This window comes from Culex pipiens, chromosome 3 (assembly GCF_016801865.2).
Source record: "Culex pipiens pallens isolate TS chromosome 3, TS_CPP_V2, whole genome shotgun sequence".
Lineage (NCBI taxonomy): Eukaryota > Metazoa > Arthropoda > Insecta > Diptera > Culicidae > Culex > Culex pipiens.
The window spans coordinates 166,422,895-166,441,133 of record NC_068939.1 but is presented as its reverse complement, the minus strand read 5'-3'; the positions used below and the strand labels follow the sequence as shown (position 1 = coordinate 166,441,133).

General features: G+C 40.2%; 2 protein-coding genes across 2 annotated transcripts; one reads left to right on the top strand and one right to left on the bottom strand.

Moving 5' to 3' along the window:
• Positions 1 to 375: 375 nt before the first annotated feature.
• Positions 376 to 17,747, bottom strand: LOC120418627 (vitellogenin-3). The gene is made up of 9 exons (XM_039581074.2): positions 17,510 to 17,747; positions 16,854 to 17,032; positions 9,182 to 10,364; positions 8,724 to 9,117; positions 8,443 to 8,662; positions 8,139 to 8,367; positions 3,685 to 4,661; positions 1,040 to 1,592; positions 376 to 980 (listed from the first exon to the last, which is right to left on the bottom strand). Exons 1-9 carry the CDS (start codon positions 17,541 to 17,543, stop codon positions 511 to 513), a joined length of 4,239 nt encoding a protein of 1,412 aa, XP_039437008.1. The 5' UTR covers positions 17,544 to 17,747; the 3' UTR covers positions 376 to 510.
• Positions 1,788 to 3,654, top strand: LOC120418636 (arginine kinase Lit v 2-like). Its single transcript, XM_039581085.2, has 3 exons — positions 1,788 to 1,934; positions 1,996 to 2,968; positions 3,024 to 3,654. Exons 1-3 carry the CDS (start codon positions 1,926 to 1,928, stop codon positions 3,452 to 3,454), a joined length of 1,413 nt encoding a protein of 470 aa, XP_039437019.1. The 5' UTR covers positions 1,788 to 1,925; the 3' UTR covers positions 3,455 to 3,654.
• Positions 17,748 to 18,239: the final 492 nt, after the last annotated feature.

The window sequence follows — 18,239 nt, the reverse complement described above, 5'->3', positions numbered from 1 at the left end:
TTTTTTTTTTTTCCACAAAGCATCAAATTTTAGGTCTGCGAGCCAATTTTAGAAAAAAAATAATATGGTTGATTGCTTGTAACATTACCAAATTGCTTTAACGATTATTTTTAGCTCATGTTCGAGCTCAACGACCCAAATTTGCGATTCGTTTATCCGAAGTGATTTTTTCCGAGAACTTTGTATAGCCAAGTCTGGACTGCATACTAAAGCAAACAATTTGTTTAACTGAGGTTTTTTTTAAGTTGTTACAACTTTCAAACTTTTAATCCGATTAGCAATGACATAGACTATAGTTTGACTTTCAGATATTTATGAATACCTACTCAAGAAACGCATTGAAAAATCAAAAGAAGGTAATAAAAACAAGTACCATTTAGATTGAAGAATACATTATCTTGATATATTCACGTGCTTTGCTACAATAAAAAAATATCTCTATCCACTATATATCAGAAAGCTATATCAAAATGGTCATAAACCACGTTTCGCAATACACAAACATCTACTCTAATGAATCCGGGTGCTGCACAGTCCGCACATCCGCCCCTTGTGCACCGTCGGCAGCAGGATGCTCGCGATGGACTTCCGGTCGTACTGCACCACCGCTCCGTTCAGTTGATTCTCCAGAATGAGCACGTCCTCGTCGTCCAGGTACACCCGGAAGTCGTAGATCTCCTCGTCCGGCGGGTACTGGTACACCACGTTGCGCAGGTTGATCAGCTGCTCGTCGTTGATGTTCAGTATGGGGTCCGTTTCCTGCTGGTTGGCAATTTCGTACACGACGTAGTTGCCGCCGGTGTAGATCTGGATGCCCTTGGCGTTGTCCAGCATGAAGACGGCCAGCTTGGGCGAGTCGGAACAGTCCGCCGCCAGCAGGAAGGTATCGTTGGCGCGGAAGTCTTGCCGGAGTTCCGGCGTCAGCTGGATGATTCGGTCGTGGAACGTGGTGAGCTTGTTGTTGACCAGGCTGCACATACCTTGGGGGGAAAATGAGGTTTGTATTGGGGTGAGAAATGGTTCATTTGAGGTAACTTACTCGTGAATCCGTAGTCGATGCTGTTCTTCTTGGGATGGTGCAGCTTTTCGTTGTAGTTGTACCGGGTCGGGATCCAGATCGTTCCCCCGTTGATGGTGATGTCCGTGTCGCTGTTCCAGCGCGTCGTCTTGATGTGCACGTCCAGGTGGTCGGTGATGTTTAGAGTTTGCACACGTCGCGGCACGACCGCCGACACCAGGTGGTCTAGCCGGTGCAGCAGGTTCACGCTCCAGGAGGGCAGTTTCTCAAACTTGAAGCTCGCGTCCAGCCCGGACACGGTGGTCAGCGGGGCGAACGTTTCCGCGCTGCAATTCCCGGAGAACGGCGGCGGCGTCAACCGGAGAATCTCCTTGGGACAGTTGGCGTCTCCGGTGTCCAGGATGTTGTAGAAGTCGTGCACGTACTTGGGCAGATGGTAGGACACGTTGAACGTGATGCGGGGTGAGTCGGGACAGCGCTTCGGAACGCGCGTCTCGTTGAAGGCCAGGTGGCCCGTGAGGCTGAAGGGACGCTTCAGGAACACCAGCGGCTCGTAGTCGGCAAACAGGCATAGCTGCGGGAAAAGGGGGAAGAGCGTTAACATCAATTTTCCTCTCCTTGACCTAATTCGGTCGAAAAACGAATTGTGAACACGTGTCGCACCTCCACGTGGTGGCTGCGTGTTTGCGCGCCCGACCTCGTCGTTACTATGGCGATGCAAGGACAACAAGGACGTTTGGAATTTCATCGCAGTAGACACAGGAGTTGTTAGGAACGTTCGGTGGGCAGAGTGAAAATTTTCGTTCAGCACTTTGGCAGCAGGTGAAAAATTTCGTGTGGATCGGAATTTCGGGAATTTTGCGTTTAAAATTTGTTGAAAATTTGAACCTATTTCAGCTAAACTAGCATGGCTTCGGTAAGTTTGGAGGAATTTCATTTTATTTCGCTTGAAATGATGGTATCGATTTTTTTGCAAGTTGGAACAAAAGCGGGAGGCGTTCCGGAAGTACCTGGAAGGGGCCGGGGCCATCGACTGTCTCTCAAAAGCTCTGATCAAGCTGTACCAGCAGGAGCAGAAACCGGAGGATGCGTGCAAGTTCCTCCGGCAGATCATGTGCGAGACGTGTCCCACGGACGAGCAGGTCACCGAGATGACCAAGGACCTGGCGGATTCGAAGAAGGAAATCTGCTGCCTGAAGAAGGAGATCATGTCGATGAAGGGCGAAGTCCGACGGAGTTCGAGCGAAGTGGCGCTCGCGTTGACCGCCGGATTCGACAAGCTCAAGGAGGATGAGGCCTGCACGTCGCTGCTCAAGAAGCACCTCACGGAAGAAGTCTTCAACGAGTTGAAGGAGAAGAAGACAGCGCTCAAATCGACCCTGCTGGATTGCGTTCAGTCCGGGCTGGAGCACCACGACTCGGGAGTTGGACTGTACGCGGCGGACGCCGAATGTTACGAGCTGTTTGGAGCGCTCTTCAAGAAGGTCATCAACGAGTACCACGTTGACTTTGGCGATGACAAAACGCACCCGGCCAGCGATTGGGGAGACGCGACCACGTTCGAGAATCTGGACCCGGAGGGCGAGTTTATCGTGTCGACGAGGGTGCGCTGCGGAAGGTCGATCGAGGGTTTCCCGTTCAACCCGCGCATGACGATGGACCACTACGAGCAGATTATGGAGCGCGTGAAGACCGTCCTGGAAGGGCTGCAGGACGATCTGAAGGGCGTGTTCCACCCGTTGGAGGGGATGACCAAGGAACTGCAGACACAGCTCATCGACGATCACTACCTGTTCAAGGAAGGCGACAAGTTTCTGCAGACGGCGAACGCCTGCCGGTTCTGGCCCATTGGACGAGCCATCTTTTTGAACGAGCCGAAAACCTTTGTGGTTTGGGTCAACGAAGAAGACCACCTGCGGATCATCTCGATGGACAAGGGCGGAGATTTGGGTAAGCTTTACTCAACATTAATCTCGTACCCTCACAATTAACTGCCCCTTTTCAGGTGCCATCTACCAACGTCTCAAAACCGCCGTGGAGGCCATCGGCAAAGACATGGCCTTCGTGCGGAATGAACGCCTGGGCTACCTAACCTTCTGTCCGTCCAACCTCGGTACGACGATCCGCGCTTCGGTGCACATCAAGCTGCCCAAGCTGGGCAAGGTGCGCGAAAAGCTGGACGAAGCGGCCGCCAAGTACAAGCTGCAGGTTCGGGGCACCCGCGGCGAGCACACCGAGTCCGAGAAGGGCGTCTTTGACATCTCGAACAAACGACGGCTCGGCCTCACCGAGTACGAAGCGGTCAAGGAGATGTACGACGGCATCAAGGAGCTGATCGAGTTGGAGAAGAACACGGAAGATGTGAAGGAAGAGGAGAAACCGGCGGAAGCGTCTCCGTCGGAGACGAAGCCGTCCGAGTCGGCACCAAAGGTGTAGAGATTGACAAATCAGCTTGCTTTAAGATTTACGGAGACAATCGACGTAACAAGACCTGCTTAGAACAATTTGTATTAAATCGTTAGTTTGCTTGCAAGAGTCTGCAAAATTGATTTTATTCCCGCCATCACTCGATAATTTGCCGCCGATGTAGAAAGCGCGACCGCGCACCAAATAAAAAGACAAACGCTGAAAATTGATTATAATTGAATTTAATTGAGCGCGCTCACCTTCCAGCTTGAACTGTTCCACTCCTGGCGGGTGACGGAGAAGAAGAACTTGGCCGCGTTGTTGCTCTTGTAGTCGGTGAACTGTGACGTCAGTTCCCACTTGTGCAGCACTTTGACCTCGTCGCGGCTTCCTTCCGGCTTGGGGATCGTATGCGCCAGAATCAAATTAACCCGGAACACTTCGTTTTCGGACACGTTCGTCTGGCGGGAGTAGTTTTCCACGTCCCACTTGAGCGTTCCCTGGAGGCGGGTCTTCTGCCGGTTCGACACCAGCAGCGTCAAGTGTTTGTCCCGCCCGATGTGGATCGTGTTGAGCTGAATCAGGTTAATCAGCCGGAGCACGTGGTTGACCAGCGAGAACGGCGCCCCCGAAAGAACCTTGGCATTGTCCAGCACGTCAGTCTCGAGCATAAACATCACGTTGTCTTTCGTGTAGTCCTCGTGCGCCCTCGCCATAAACTGAATCCCCAAATCATCAAACGTATACCCAAACCCGGCAATCTCCTCCTCCTTAGGTTCCAACCGATCGCGCATAATCAATGCCGAATCCGACGGCGTATTCCGCGTCCGACTCTTCAGCGACACCCCGCTGGTCAACCCGTCCGGCCGATAAAAAGCGTAGCTAATCGACTTGCTCGCAATATCCCACACGATCTCGTTGTTGATTGGGATGTACACCAGGAAGCCCTGCTCGCGGATCGTCGAGTACTCAATGTCCTCGATCGGGTTGTAGCTGCGGATTTTAATGACCGCGTACGACGAGTACCGCAGGTCCACCTGATTGCTGCGCGCCACCCGGTCCATCATCATCTGCTGCGTCGTGTTGCCCCGGATCGTCGCCAGCACCGTGTTCTCGATCAGGATGTCCGCCGGCGTGCCGATCAGCGTCGGCAGCGCGTACTTGATCATGAACGGGCGCCGCACGATCTGCATGTTGATGTGGCTGTCCCGCAGCAGGAAGTTGATCCGGTTGATTACTTTTGGGGGGGAAAAGTTATTAACAAAGTTGGTTACAATAACCTTTATCGTTTTCTAATTAAGATAATTTTATCGGAGATAACTAATTTAAATTGAAAAAAAATATTTAACCGTATTTTTTAAATAGGGGGTTTTTTTTTTTTCCTATTTGGGGTTTTAATAATTTGAAATAGATTTTCGCAAAAAAAAAATCTCTGTAATTTATTTTTTAAATTGCAAATACAGTGAAAATTTATAGGAAATTTCACGTCGTTTGCAATCGTTTTAACAGGCTATGTTACAAATTGTAAAAAAATGTACACTTAACATGAAAATTCCTTGAAAATTTATAAAAACTTTGCGTTTTGCGATATATCTCTTTCTAACTATAAATATTTGAGTATATATGAAAAACTAAAATAAATTGAATAATTTGGAAGTTGAATTTCCTAAATTTGAATGCGACTGAAAATTGCTAACGTTCAAATAATTATGTATTCGTTGTTATTGTGAATTGATAATCCAAAGCTGCTCCATAAGGCCGAATCTCAAAATGCTGAATTTTGAAGGAGAGAATATCAATAGAGTGAATTTTGTTTTTTTTTTTTGTTAACAATTAGTTAAATCAAAAGGCAAAATCTTTTTTTTTTTTTGCAAAAAAAAAACATCAAAATTCTAAAAACTCATAAAATCCAAAAATTCTAAATTTAAATTAAAAGATTTTAAAGATTTCTTAACTCTAAAATTAAAACAAAAAATCTATCATTCTTAAACTTTAGAATTATAATTATAATTCAAAAAAAAAAAAAATTATTTGCATTTTCAAAAATTCTAAACTATATTTTTCTTTAAATGATCTACAAAAATTCACATTGTAAACACTTTCAGATTCCAAAATATTTAAATTATCACATTCTAAAATGTTTTTTATTTAAAAATAAATACCAATCTTGAAATTCTAAAATTAGTAAACTTTTAAAATTTTAAAATTAAAATTTAAAATTATGAAATCATCAAAAATTTTAGAATTTTGAAATTAATGAACTCAACAATTCCAAAATTTAATGATTTAAAACTTTAAATTTTTAAAATAGTTAAATTCTTATTCAAAAACTAAAACAATATAATTCAAAGATTAAAAATTTATAACTTTTAAAATACTAAAATTTAAAAACTTAAAAATTTTGTTTTGATCTTTTTAATTATCAAATTTTGAAATTCTAAACTTTAAAAATTGAAAAAAAAACCTTTGAATTCAAGAAATTAAAAATGCCAAAGTAAAAATAAATAAATAAAAACAAACAAATAATTTTAAAAATCAAAAACAAAAAAAAACTAATTTAGAACTTCCAAAATTCTAAAACACTAATATTCTAAAAGGGTAAAAATCGAAAAATTCAAAAAAATCATGCAATGATCAAAACCTTGAAAAATAAGAATCTTAAACTTTAAAAAACGTTAATTTTAAAATTCTAACATTTTAAAATTCGAAACACAATAATTCTAGTTGTCAAGAACTTTCGGAATTCAACATTGTAAAACTTTGAACATACAAAATTTTGGGTATTCAAGAACTCAGAAATTCTAAAGTTAAAAGATTTAAAAGTTTTGAAAATTTTAAAATATTTAAATTCTCAGCCAAAACCTACAAAACATAATTAAAACAATTAAAATTAATAACTTTTAAAGTTGGAAATGATAATAGAAGTAAAAATAATAAGCAAATAATCAAAAAAATCTTGACTTCTAAAAATCAAGACTAAAACAAAATAAAACAATAAATTCTTCTAAAATTTTAAAAGAGCAACATTTAAAATAATGTTTTATACATAAATCAAAACCTTGAAAAATAAAATTCTAAAACTTGAAAAAAAAACTTTAATTTGAAAATTCTAGCATTTTCATTTTTTAAATTTGTAAATAAAAATAATTCTAGATTTCTAGAACTAAATCAAAAAATCAAATTATTCGCTCTACAGCGCTCTGCCTTGGCGTTCTCGATTGCGAGATTCCTACTCGAAACTAAGTGTCCGAAGGGTTGATTGTTGAGGCAATTGCAAACCTCTTTTTACACCTTAGCTTCCATCCACCCCGGAACTCGAACTGACGACCTTTGGATTGTGAGTCCAACTGCCTACCAGCGACTCCACCGAGACAGGACCCAGGGAGACGACTCCTGCACCTGGATTGAGCTAACGACCTAACCCTTTAGGTTAGACCGGGGCCAACATTTACTTCCCCGTCCGAGGGAAGGCGTGATCAGACAAATCTCGTCTCGAAACCGGGACCGTCTGGGAAGATTTCTAAAACTCTTAAGTTGTAACATTTTTATTTATTTTTTTTAGAATTTGGGAACATAAAAAAAACAATTCCAAACTTAATAAAAATTCTAAGGCAGTTGAAATCTTATTTTTCTTGGAAAAAAAAATTAAACGTAGAAAATTTGGAACTTTTTAAATTCTAAAATACATAAATTCAGAAATTTAAAAACTAAATAGTTTAAAAATTTTAAAAGTTTAATAAAATCTTAAAATTTTGGGACGGGAATTTAGAAATCTTAACTTTTAAATTTGAAAACTATAAAATTCTAAAAAATATTCTAAAATTCTAGGACTCTAAAGTTCTTTAATTTTAAAATTCGAAAATCCTGAAAATTTACAATAATTGTAAATTTTCAGGATTTTCGAATTTTAAAATTAAAGAGCTTTAGAGTCCTAGAATTTTAGAATATTTTTTAATAATTGTAAATTTTCAGGATTTTCGAATTTTAAAATTAAAGAGCTTTAGAGTCCTAGAATTTTAGAATATTTTTTAGAATTTTATAATTTTCAAATTTAAAAGTTAAGTTAAAGGTCCAATAAACCAAATTTCCAGTTTTTGCTTTTTGGGTGTTTTTGAAACCGCCTTGAGTCAGGGGTATTGAAAACACCCAAAATGCAAAAACTGAAATTTTGGTTTATTGGACCTTTTTTTTTAAAAAAAAACTCCAGAATTTAGGAAATCTCAGAAGCAATCTGGGCTTGACAATCATCACATTAACAAGACGAAAATTTCCAATCTGCAACCCACTAAGATCACATCCTCCATGATGCGAATGCGAAAGAATCTCAAGCGCTCAAACACCGAACTGTCAACATTTCTTAGGAGAGTCACCGAGGTCACGCAATAAATCCGCAACTTTTCTTGACCGTGTTCCTTTCCGAGGTTCGCCCTTTGCCTAATATTTTAATACGTTTTTGAAAAAGAAAAAAAACGTATTGAGCTGTCAGAAAGTGTTTCGCGTTTCATTTGTGATAATTTTAATAGCTCATCTTAGTTGGCGTTGAAAGTGTTGCTGGAACCTTGATTTCCGTTTACAACTCAAAAAATCGTTTGACACTTCGAAGGAACTGTTGTCCCGATTCGCCCCAGTTGACGGTAAAGAAAGTTGGATGTGAAAAAAATCTCTTGGATTTTACAAGATCAGATCACGACAAAATCCCCTGTGGAATACTCACAATCGCCGTCGGTCAAGTTGTGAAAGGTCGTCTGGTTCAGGTGGTACGAAAGAACCGCTTTTCCCTCAAACTGAACGATAAACTCAAAGTGCAGCGGTGTCGGGTTGGACGCGGGCATCTTCATCGACTTCAGGATACTGGTAAGCCGGTCCATCTTCAGATAGCTCGAGTTCAGGTTGGTCAACCGGTGAATGACGGCGTCCGTTAGGCCACGCGCCTTGATGTAGAACTAAACCGATGGAAACGCAGGGTGGTTTAGGTAGCGTTCAATGGAGACGGTGGCAGTTTCGTGAGACACACTTACCCCAAGCTGACCGGTGAACCGCCCGAGGGCTTCGGTGTCGAACTTGACGTACGCCATCATGGGCAGGTCGGTCCGGTGGCTGCCGATCAGCAGCGCCTGCAGCATCGATCCAATGTGGAACTTGCGGTCGCGGTAGTCGAACAGGTAGTTGCCGGTGACCCAGTACTTGGAGGGTGGAGCCTTGGGCAGCTGGCGGGTCATGTAGGCTAGAAGTTGCTTCCTTTTTTGTTGGAGGGAAGAAAAAAGATTATTCAAATTCTTTGAAAAGATCGTAATCTTACATGTGCTGATAGCAGGGATAGGTCGTGGACGAGATGCTCAGCACGGTCGTGCGGTAAAAGTTGATCATGTGCGGGTCGTTCTCCGTCTTGATGACACTGTACAGACCCAGCAGCCGGCCCGGCGTGGGGTTCGAAACCAGCAGCATGGTGAAGGCGGCCACGCGCAGCTGCAGCGGGCTGCTCTTGGAGTGAAAGATGGGCCAGTACGTCTCGTAGACCTGGTTCGGACGCAGGTGGGCCGTCGGCATCGTGGCCCACATCGCCAGGAACCGGATGTCGGTGTTTTGGGCGTAATCGGCCTTGATGATCGGATCCAGATACTCAGCCACGTTCTCCAGCTGCAGATTTCCGAGCGCCTGCAGGTACAGCATCTGCTGCTCGTACTCAAAGCTGTCTGAAAGGGGGAAGATTGCTAGAGCTCGTGAACCCTCCTCCTTCAACACACTGCTGCAACTCACTCAAAAACATGTCAAAGTAGATCTTGACGTACTTCTCAACCACGTCTTTGGTCACTTTGCCCGCGACGAACGTGTTGTAGATCATGGTCGCGTAACTCAGGACGGCGGCGTGCTTGATGTCGGGCCGGTCCGCGCCGAAGCTCAGGAACACCTCGCACTCCTTCAGCAGATCGTACGACGGTTCGGACATGTAGAACGGCAACGAGATCAGCAGTTGGACGGCGGTCGTCGGGTTGACCTGCTGGTTGATGATCAGCTCACGAGTCAGCAGGATCGTTGCGGCCGTTCCCGTTCGAGGGATGATTTCCAACAGGATGTTACGGGCAGTTTCCTGCCGGTACGACGTACCCAAGTCGATCTCTTCAAACAGTAGCTTCAGCGTGTCCAAATCCATGGTCCCCATCAACCGAATGATCTCACTCACCGTTTCGTCGTACGGTTCTTTCAGCTTGGAATCAACAGACTCCAGATTGTCTGCCAGCGTGCTCAACAGGTCGGCCGTACGTTTGACGAGCTTCTCCTTGGACTTGGGACTGCGGCCACCGGTCGCCTCAGCCTCGGGACTTATGAACAGCATCGGACTGTAGAGCAGTGCCATCCCCTGGACAACATCCAAAGCTTGGCCAATCGCACCATGGCTAACGTACTTCAGCTGAACCTTCGTGTACAAAAACTGCGGATGATACGACTCGAACGTCCTCACATTCGTCCGCATGGTCCCGTCCACCTCAAGCAGCATGTACCGGTACGGTTCAACCTTCCGCAGCTTATAGTTCGCAATCCGCGACGTAATCGCCTGCTCCTGCTTGTGGGCCGTGCAAAAGTTCAACGGAATGTTACTCCGCGTCAAATAAATCCCACCCGGATAGATGTTACACCGGTCCATGTCGTACGTTTTGGAAATTTCAAACACATTCGACTTGTTCACCACAAAGTACTCCGTGGGACAGCTGCCGAAAATGGTCTGCTCCTCGACGACGAACGCCCCCGGGCCATCGCCGTGGGCCTGCAGCAACGAGGCCAACGCGCGCTTGATATTACTGGACCAGATGGTTTCGTGCTCCTTGAACAGGATACTCAGCACCGTACTGTCGTTGGCAATCACGACCCGGAACGGTTCCATCAGGATGTCGGTGGCCACGTTGTTCTCCGGCGGATGGGCCGAATCGACGTCCAGCGTGATCTGCGATCGTTTGTGACGAGGGCGAAATGTATTTAAAATGGGACACACATTTAAACGAAATGTACCATTTATTCTTTTAAATCTACGATTTTTTATGGATTTTTGTGATTTTGTTTTAATTTGCTGAAACTTTGTGGAAGGCTTTTTAATGACCAAAGAGGACAACATTTTGCATCATAGGTTTGTCCATACAATTTTAGGAGCGGCCGTGGCTGACTGGTAACGGTGTTCGCTTTGTAAGCGAATAGTCCTGGGTTCGATGCCCATCTGCTCCCAACGAGAAAGTTTAAGACTTAGAAATACCGAATAAGAACGAAAAATCAAAGTCGCTCGAGTCGGGGTTCGATCCCCCGTCCTTATGGATTGGTAAGCAAAAATGCTAACGTCTAGGCCGTCACGGCTAGGATACTGTGATTATCAACTATATACGCGCTGGGTCATTGTCCATTTGACAAGGGTTCGGAAGTTCTTAATAACGATTGTGTCACGTTCCCCAGATAACCATTCCCCCGAATACCATTCCCCAGAAATCAATTCCCCAGAATGAACCGTTCCCCAGAAAACCATTCCCCAGAATGTACCGTTCCCCAGAAATATTTATCGTGGTGATTATAATTATTTCCAAAATTTAAAAAAAAAATCAAAAATTTTCAAAATTTCTGAATGTTTTCAAAATTTTCCAAATTTTCATATTTTCCTAATTTCCAAAATTTCCTAATTTCCAAAATTTTCAAAATATCCCAAATTTCCAAAATTTACAAAATTTCCAAAATTTCCAAAATTTCGAAAATTTCCAAAATTTCCGAAATTTCCAAATTTTCCAAAATTTCCAAAATTTTCAAAATTACCTAAATTTCAAAATTTCCAAAATTTCCAAAATTTCTAAAATTTTCAAAATTTCCAAAATTTTAAAATTTCTATAATTTTTAAAAATTTACAAAATTTTAAAAATTTACAAAATTTCCAAAATTTACAAATTTTTAAAATTTCCTAAATTTCCAAAATTTTCAAAAATTCTAAAAAAAAAATCAAAATTTCCATAATTTCAAATTTTCAAAAAACTAAAAAAAAATTCATAATCTTTGATTTTTTTAGATTTTAAAATTTCTTTTCTCTTTAATTTTGATTTTTGAATTCCAAACTTTTTGATTTTTTTTGAGAATTTTGAAAATGTTTTCAATTTGACTTTTTGACTTACCATTGACAAGTTATGATCATTATATTTAGATCGAAAAATCTCGAACGTGATGCGAGAAATAAAGATTGAAATGTTACGCTCGAGTGCAATAATCACCACGTTAACTTGTGTCAGCAGTTATTACAAGGCTAGAAAGTTTTCCCTTCTTTAAAGAAAGGAAAACTTTACTGACTGATACAAGTTGTATTTTACCTTTAAAAGGGAGGAGGAGAGTTTTCCCTTCTTTAAGGAAGGGGAAAATTTATAGCCTTGTTATTATAACTGCTGACGCGGGTTTAATTTTCCCTTCTTTAAGTAAGGGAAAAAATACTTGACCACTTACACAACTTTTTAAATTTGTTATCACTAGTCAAGAGAGTTTTCCCTTATGGAAACAAGAAAGAATACAAGAAAAAAAACTTTAAAGCGAAAATTCAACTTCTGTTAGCAGATATCACAAGTCAAGACAGTTTTACCTTCTTTAAAGAAGGTGAAATTCAACTTGTGTCAGGAGGCCTTAAAAGAAGAAAAAATTAATCAGTTATTTTTAGTCAAGAGAGTTTTCTTCTTCCAAAAAAGATAAATTAAATTTTGTCACCTTAAATCAAATTTAGAAAATTTAAATAATCATGCAAAATGAGCAATATGCCAAAAGTCCAATATGTCAAATGGAATTATACCAATGACAACCATAATCATATTTTAATTTTAACAAACATTTTTCTTCTTTGCAAAATAAAAATAGCATTCACGGAAAACAAGAAATAAAAAGAAACTGCAATTTATTCGGCATTTGTATAACAAATTTAACATGACTGAAAAAGAAAGGAAAATTTCTTAGAATAATAGAACGAGTCATAAGCCGAATTAACATTTTCTGTTATTTTCTCAAGAATTGTTGTCAAAAAAAGGAAAAAATTCTTGGCATGGATAAAATAACCTTGTCTAATTATTATATTTTCTAAGAAATTTCAAACCAACTAATATTTGAAACTACTTTGATTTTTCGAGAAAGAAACTTTTCTGGGGAATGGTTTTCGGGGTAATGGTTTTCTGGGGAACGTGACACAATCCTAAATAACGTTTGAATCCGATCGGTGCAAACGTTCTTCAGGATGGGGCTTGTCGATAAAAAGCTGAGGTACCTCGCGCTCGGCTAGCCAGCGTAGAAATGGGTCACCGAAGCTCGGCAGAGCTAACATCTTCCAAATGCCTATGCGAGTTATTTGCTGCATGTATAGAATGTAGATCTAAAAATACATGGAAACAACTAAATTTGTAAGAAGTGGTTTGTAAATGCAGTCAAGATTCGTTTATCCCAAGTCCTCAGAATAATATAGCTTCGGATATTAGTTTTTCCATACAAAAAATGGACCTGTAAATATTAAAAAAATATGTGTCATGAGAAGGGATTTCCCGATTGATTTAATGTCTTGGGCAAAGTTTTAGTTTATGATTCAAACTTCTAAGAAAAAAACGACATGGACAAATTTCCCGTCGAATGATCAAAACTTCGGTCAATCGTATAACGAAAAAAAAAATCGTTGTATAATTTTTTATTGTCATGCTTATGTATGACCCCTAAACTACGCAAAAATTATTTAGAATTTTTAAATCCAAGATAACGGCAAAAATGGCGGTGATGTAATGTTGAAAAAATGCATTTTATTTTTTAAAAGGCGTTTAGCAACTCAAATTTGACTAAAATGAGGCCGCATAACTCGAATTTTATGTTGAAAACAATAAAAATGAAAAAAATACGGATTTTTTAATTCGTGATTTGGTTGTCCGAAGTCCCATACAAAACTTCGTATAATCGAAACTTTGGATAATCAAGGCTTCGGATAATCGAGTCTGGAGTGTACACGAAAAAAAAAGAAAAAATATTTTAAAAAATCTCAAGTTTTGTCAGTTTTTTTAAATCATTTCAAGATGCACACCTAAGTTTGAATTTGAAAAATACTTTACACATTAGGGTGGTCCAAATCCGGACTTTTTGGGGCTACCCCCTGAAATCAAAGATTGACCCATCACCAGGCTAAATTCCAAATTTGAGCTCATTCTGACCACGGGAACCCCTCCCTCCAATCGCTTAAAGTTTGTGTGGGAAAAATCGTCAAAATGTATGGAGAAAAGCAACTGTTTTACTTTTTTACCTGTGGAAGGCGCCATGATCATCCGATTCTTACCATTTCTCAACTGTAGAACCTTCATTAAATTTAGAACAACTTTCCCGAAGGCACCATATTTTTAGGATTTTTCCCGCGAAGTTATTAGCGCCCAAAACTGACCCTTTTTGCGCGGCCAGCTGTAAGGGGCTACCTAACAACGATGTTTATTTCCAATTCGTACACGCACGTGCTCTCTCTCAGGTTCAAACTCTCTCACGAGCTACCTGCCTGTCTGCCTGGTTGCTTACAAGCGCGCGCGCTGTTTCTCTGCTTGGACTTTTGTCGTCATCGTCGTTTTCGTTTGCCGTCTGCTGCGCTGCGTTCCTGGAATGTTTATTATAATTTGCAACTAAAATAGCAGGTTTGATTTGAGATATATTTAGCATATAAATTCTTATATTATGTCAAAATAAAAAAAACACTGAAAAAATAATAATTTAAAGAAAATACAGCTTAGCAAATGTCAGGTGAACAGGGTTTGTTTGTTTCTCCAAGCATTACAAGCAGTTGTTCGTAAATGCTAAATAAACATAATAATAATTCAATTATTTAAAAAAAACTTCAGGTAATACAAATGTTGTTACATTAGGTAGTTTGCTTTAACAAAAATATACTTTATTACAAATCAATACAAATTCAGGCAATTTTACAATTATTGCTGCAAATTTTCATTCATACTCTCTAAAATTATTATTTTTTGTGCTGTCTGGACATTTCTTTCTGTGTTCCTCGACCACCTGCAACAAGTATTGCAACTTTTCTTCATTTTTGTCAGTTTACCTGTATTTTTTTTGAAGAAAATTCAATTACAATGTCCCTATTTAAAAAATTACTCAATAATAACAGATGACGATTCATGGATGAACTAATTCATCGACATTTTTATTCTTTCTCACACGCTCTGATAATATGTTATCTATTGTTAATCACATATAACATTTAATTATATATCTCAAATCAAACCTGCTATTTTAGTTGAAAATTATAATAAACATGCAGGAACGCAGCGCAGCGGACGGCAAACGAAAACGACGACAAAAGTCCAAGCAGAGAAACAGCGCGCGCGCGCTTTTAGGTAAACAGGCAGGCAGACAGGCAGGCGAGCAAGCTCGTGAGAGAGTTTGAACCTGAGAGAGAGCACGTGCGTGTACGAATTGGAAATAAACATCGTTGTTAGGTAGCCCCTTACAGCTGGCCGCGCAAAAAGGGTCAGTTTTGGGCGCTAATAACTTCGCGGGAAAAATCCTAAAAATGTGGTGCCTTCGGGAAAGTTGTTCTAAATTTAATGAAGGTTCTACATTTTAGAAATGTTAAGAATCGGATGATCATGGCGCCTTCCACAGGTAAAAAAGTAAAACAGTTGCTTTTCTCCATACATTTTGACGATTTTTCCCATACAAACTTTAAGCGATTGGAGGGAGGGGTTCCCGTGGTCAGAATGAGCTCAAATTTGGAATTTAGCCTGGTGATGGGTCAATCTTTGATTTCAGGGGGTAGCCCCAAAAAGTCCGGATTCGGACCACCCTATTACACATTTTTTTAATAAAATGTAAAAAAGAGTAGAAAATTAAAAAAAAATTGAAATGCGGATCAATAGTTTCCGAATTATTGCGAGTTCAAAAATGAGAGCTAATTCAATGACACTGAGAAAAACTGATTTGTCACAAAATTTGAATTCAACTTTTGGCCATTTAAAAATGAAATAAAAGTAATAGGCATTTTTCCGTGTAGCTATAATATTGTGTAAAATTTTCTATATCTTTTGAATAGATTAAAAATTCAAATCTAAAAAGTTACACTTTTTTTAATTTGAAAATTTAGCTTAAATTTTAAAATTGAATTTTGAAAATATTTGCAAATATTTGCAAAATCATAATTTGTTCTAAAATTCATATCTCATTGATGACTATTTCGTCTAAATTTTTTTTTTGTTGAAACGTTTCCTTTTTGGTCTTTTAAAACATATAAAAAAATTAAAATCAAGAACAAAAAAAACGGAGTTTGAGAACTTTTTGCAAAGAAAGATAATACGACCAGACTCGATTATCCGAAGGCCTTGCCAAGATTTCACTTCGGATAATCGAAACTTCGGACCAACAAATCACAAATATATATATATATATATATATATATATATATATATATATATATATATATATATATATATATATATATTTTCGTTGTATTATTTTTGATTGTTGAGCCGACCCCTAAACTACGCTAAGTAATCTAGAATTTTTGGATCCATGATGGTGGCCAAAATGGCAGTGGTGAAATATTGAAAAAATGCATTTTTTAATTTTCTAGGCAATCAATAATTCAAATTTGACTAGAATGGGGTCGCAGAACTCGAACTTGGTGTTAAAAGCAAGACAATAAAAAAAAACGATTTTTTTTATTCGTGATTCAATTTTTCGAGTCCCATGCAAACCATCGGATATTGGAGGCTTCGGATAATCGAGTCTGGGCTGTATGAAAAATTGATTTTCTACCTACTTTTTAGAATTCTCCTCATCGTAACCTACAATTTTGCTGAAGATACCAAATCGATCTGAAAATCCCTTCCCGCGACTCAGATTTTGGAATTACAGTCGATTCTCCGGTCGACAATGTTCAAGATACTATCGAAGAAGAAAATCATCAGTTAACAATGCAAAATGAAGACTCGATTGAAATTATGTTTTTCGTTGTATGAGAGAATCATGGCACCGTAAAACAAACAAATGTCAAACACCCTTCAAAGCTTTGTTTCGCAAAAAAAAAATGTCTGCGCAAGCCATGAGAAAATGATTTCATTGACAAATGATGCAATATGCCCTCTTTGGTCATAGGATAGCCCACCACAAAGTTTTATCCAAATCTAAATAATAAAAAAAAATATTTCTATTCTCGGATTTCGTTGAGAATTGCTATTCGGGTCAAAACCCGAATAACATATTTCTTACTAATTTCTAACTAGGTTGCCTAACCCGCCTGCTTGATCCCAATTGAATCAAATCATCAAAATCAATTCTTTAAATCTTACTACCAAACCAGCAAACATCTGCAACCACTTATCATGCACAGTTCAAGTCTGAATTTCTCGGGAAACACTCGCTGAAACATATCAATTCAATCCTCATCTCTTCCTCGTCATCCTACCTTAACGGCCAGATTGCTGGCGTCGTACCGCTGGACGTGCAGCTGCCCAACCATCGTCCACACGTAGTTGGACTTGGCCGACAGATCCGGCACCAGCGTCACATCGGCCTCCAGCCGGTACACGATCTCGCTGTTCGCGGGAAAAAGGTCAAACGCACCGACAGACCCCACGAGCAACACTGTGGTGAAATTATGAAAAAAACATGTGACGCTCATTAATTATTTTTTTTAAACAATCTGATTAAATTTCACAAACAAGCGTCCCACTGTTCTGCCGGCGCCGGCAACCATAGTAGGCTTGGCGCCATGCTCTTGAATCATCGCTCCCCCCGGATTACACTGCGATAAGCCCGTGAAGAAGCGCGGCCTACTACGCGTACGCGCGTGGTTCTTATCAGTGACGCCACATGACTTCATCGAAATGCCAAACGACACATTCTTGCACTCTCTCTGTTGCTTCTGCCTTCTCTGTTCTCTGATAGAGACACGATGATCGTCAGTTTACCAGTGAGAATGATGTAAACGGAAAAGAAAGTTCCGAAACTGATAAGAACCGAGTTTCGCTCCGCTCAGCTGGGGCAGCTTACTTCCTTTTGGGGTGTGGAATTTTTCAAATTCGCAACACGAAAATTGCACTAAAAGATAAAGATACTAACATGCCGTTGCCACTAGCCACGTTTTGAAACCCATGGTTTCCGAAAGGGGGGTTCTTCTTTACAGTTTCCTGCTTCGATGTCCTTTTGAGTCACAGATTTCCTATTCCATCGAATCGCACTATCTCCCCCCACAAATGCTCTTCCAGAACTTCACAAATCACACCCCAACTGATATCCGCGGGTCCGCTTTCGAACTGAACCGACCGATCGCGACGACTTTCACTAGAACACTGAGAGGATCGCAACAAGATCGAGCTCTTTTTATTTGCGCCGACTTCCTAATACATATTTAAAAGAGAGACTCTTCTCGCCGAGAGCACAGCATAGCAGGCTGCTGAGAGTGACTGGGGAAGAGGCAGGACAAATTTGAGATTCAATTCTGCCGGTCGGGCAGTTGCAGAATTTGCATCCTTTATGCTGTCGGTTGGGACGCACTCGGTTTGAAGTTTAAAAGAGGTTAACCCGTAAAGTCGATGCTTTTTGGTTTTTGCTATTTTTGAGTCTTTTTAACATTTTTTGCCGAAGAGTGGGAATTGAGTCGTACACTCAGAAGAATTCCACTTTGATGCTTAATTCTTACCTTAAAAGCTAATAATTAGGAATTGGGTTAATTTAAAAAAAAATTGGTTTGACTTAGTTACGGGCAGAAGTCACTTTTTGCCGTTTTTGATCTAATATTTAAACTTGAAAAAGTCAAGTTTAGCAACAAGTTGCTTAGATTTTTTTTGCA

Bases quoted from the DNA above. Each gene is read 5' to 3' on its own strand.
- LOC120418627 (XM_039581074.2), bottom strand. From the start codon at position 17,543: ATGGGTTTCAAAACGTGGCTAGTGGCAACGGCAT. The intron at 8,368-8,442 runs GTAAGTGTGTCT...CCATCGGTTTAG, and splicing joins GGTTCACCGGTCAGCTTGGG to TTCTACATCAAGGCGCGTGG. The intron at 4,662-8,138 runs GTGAGTATTCCA...CCCCCCCAAAAG, and splicing joins CAACTTGACCGACGGCGATT to TAATCAACCGGATCAACTTC.
- LOC120418636 (XM_039581085.2), top strand. The intron at 2,969-3,023 runs GTAAGCTTTACT...GCCCCTTTTCAG, and splicing joins GGACAAGGGCGGAGATTTGG to GTGCCATCTACCAACGTCTC.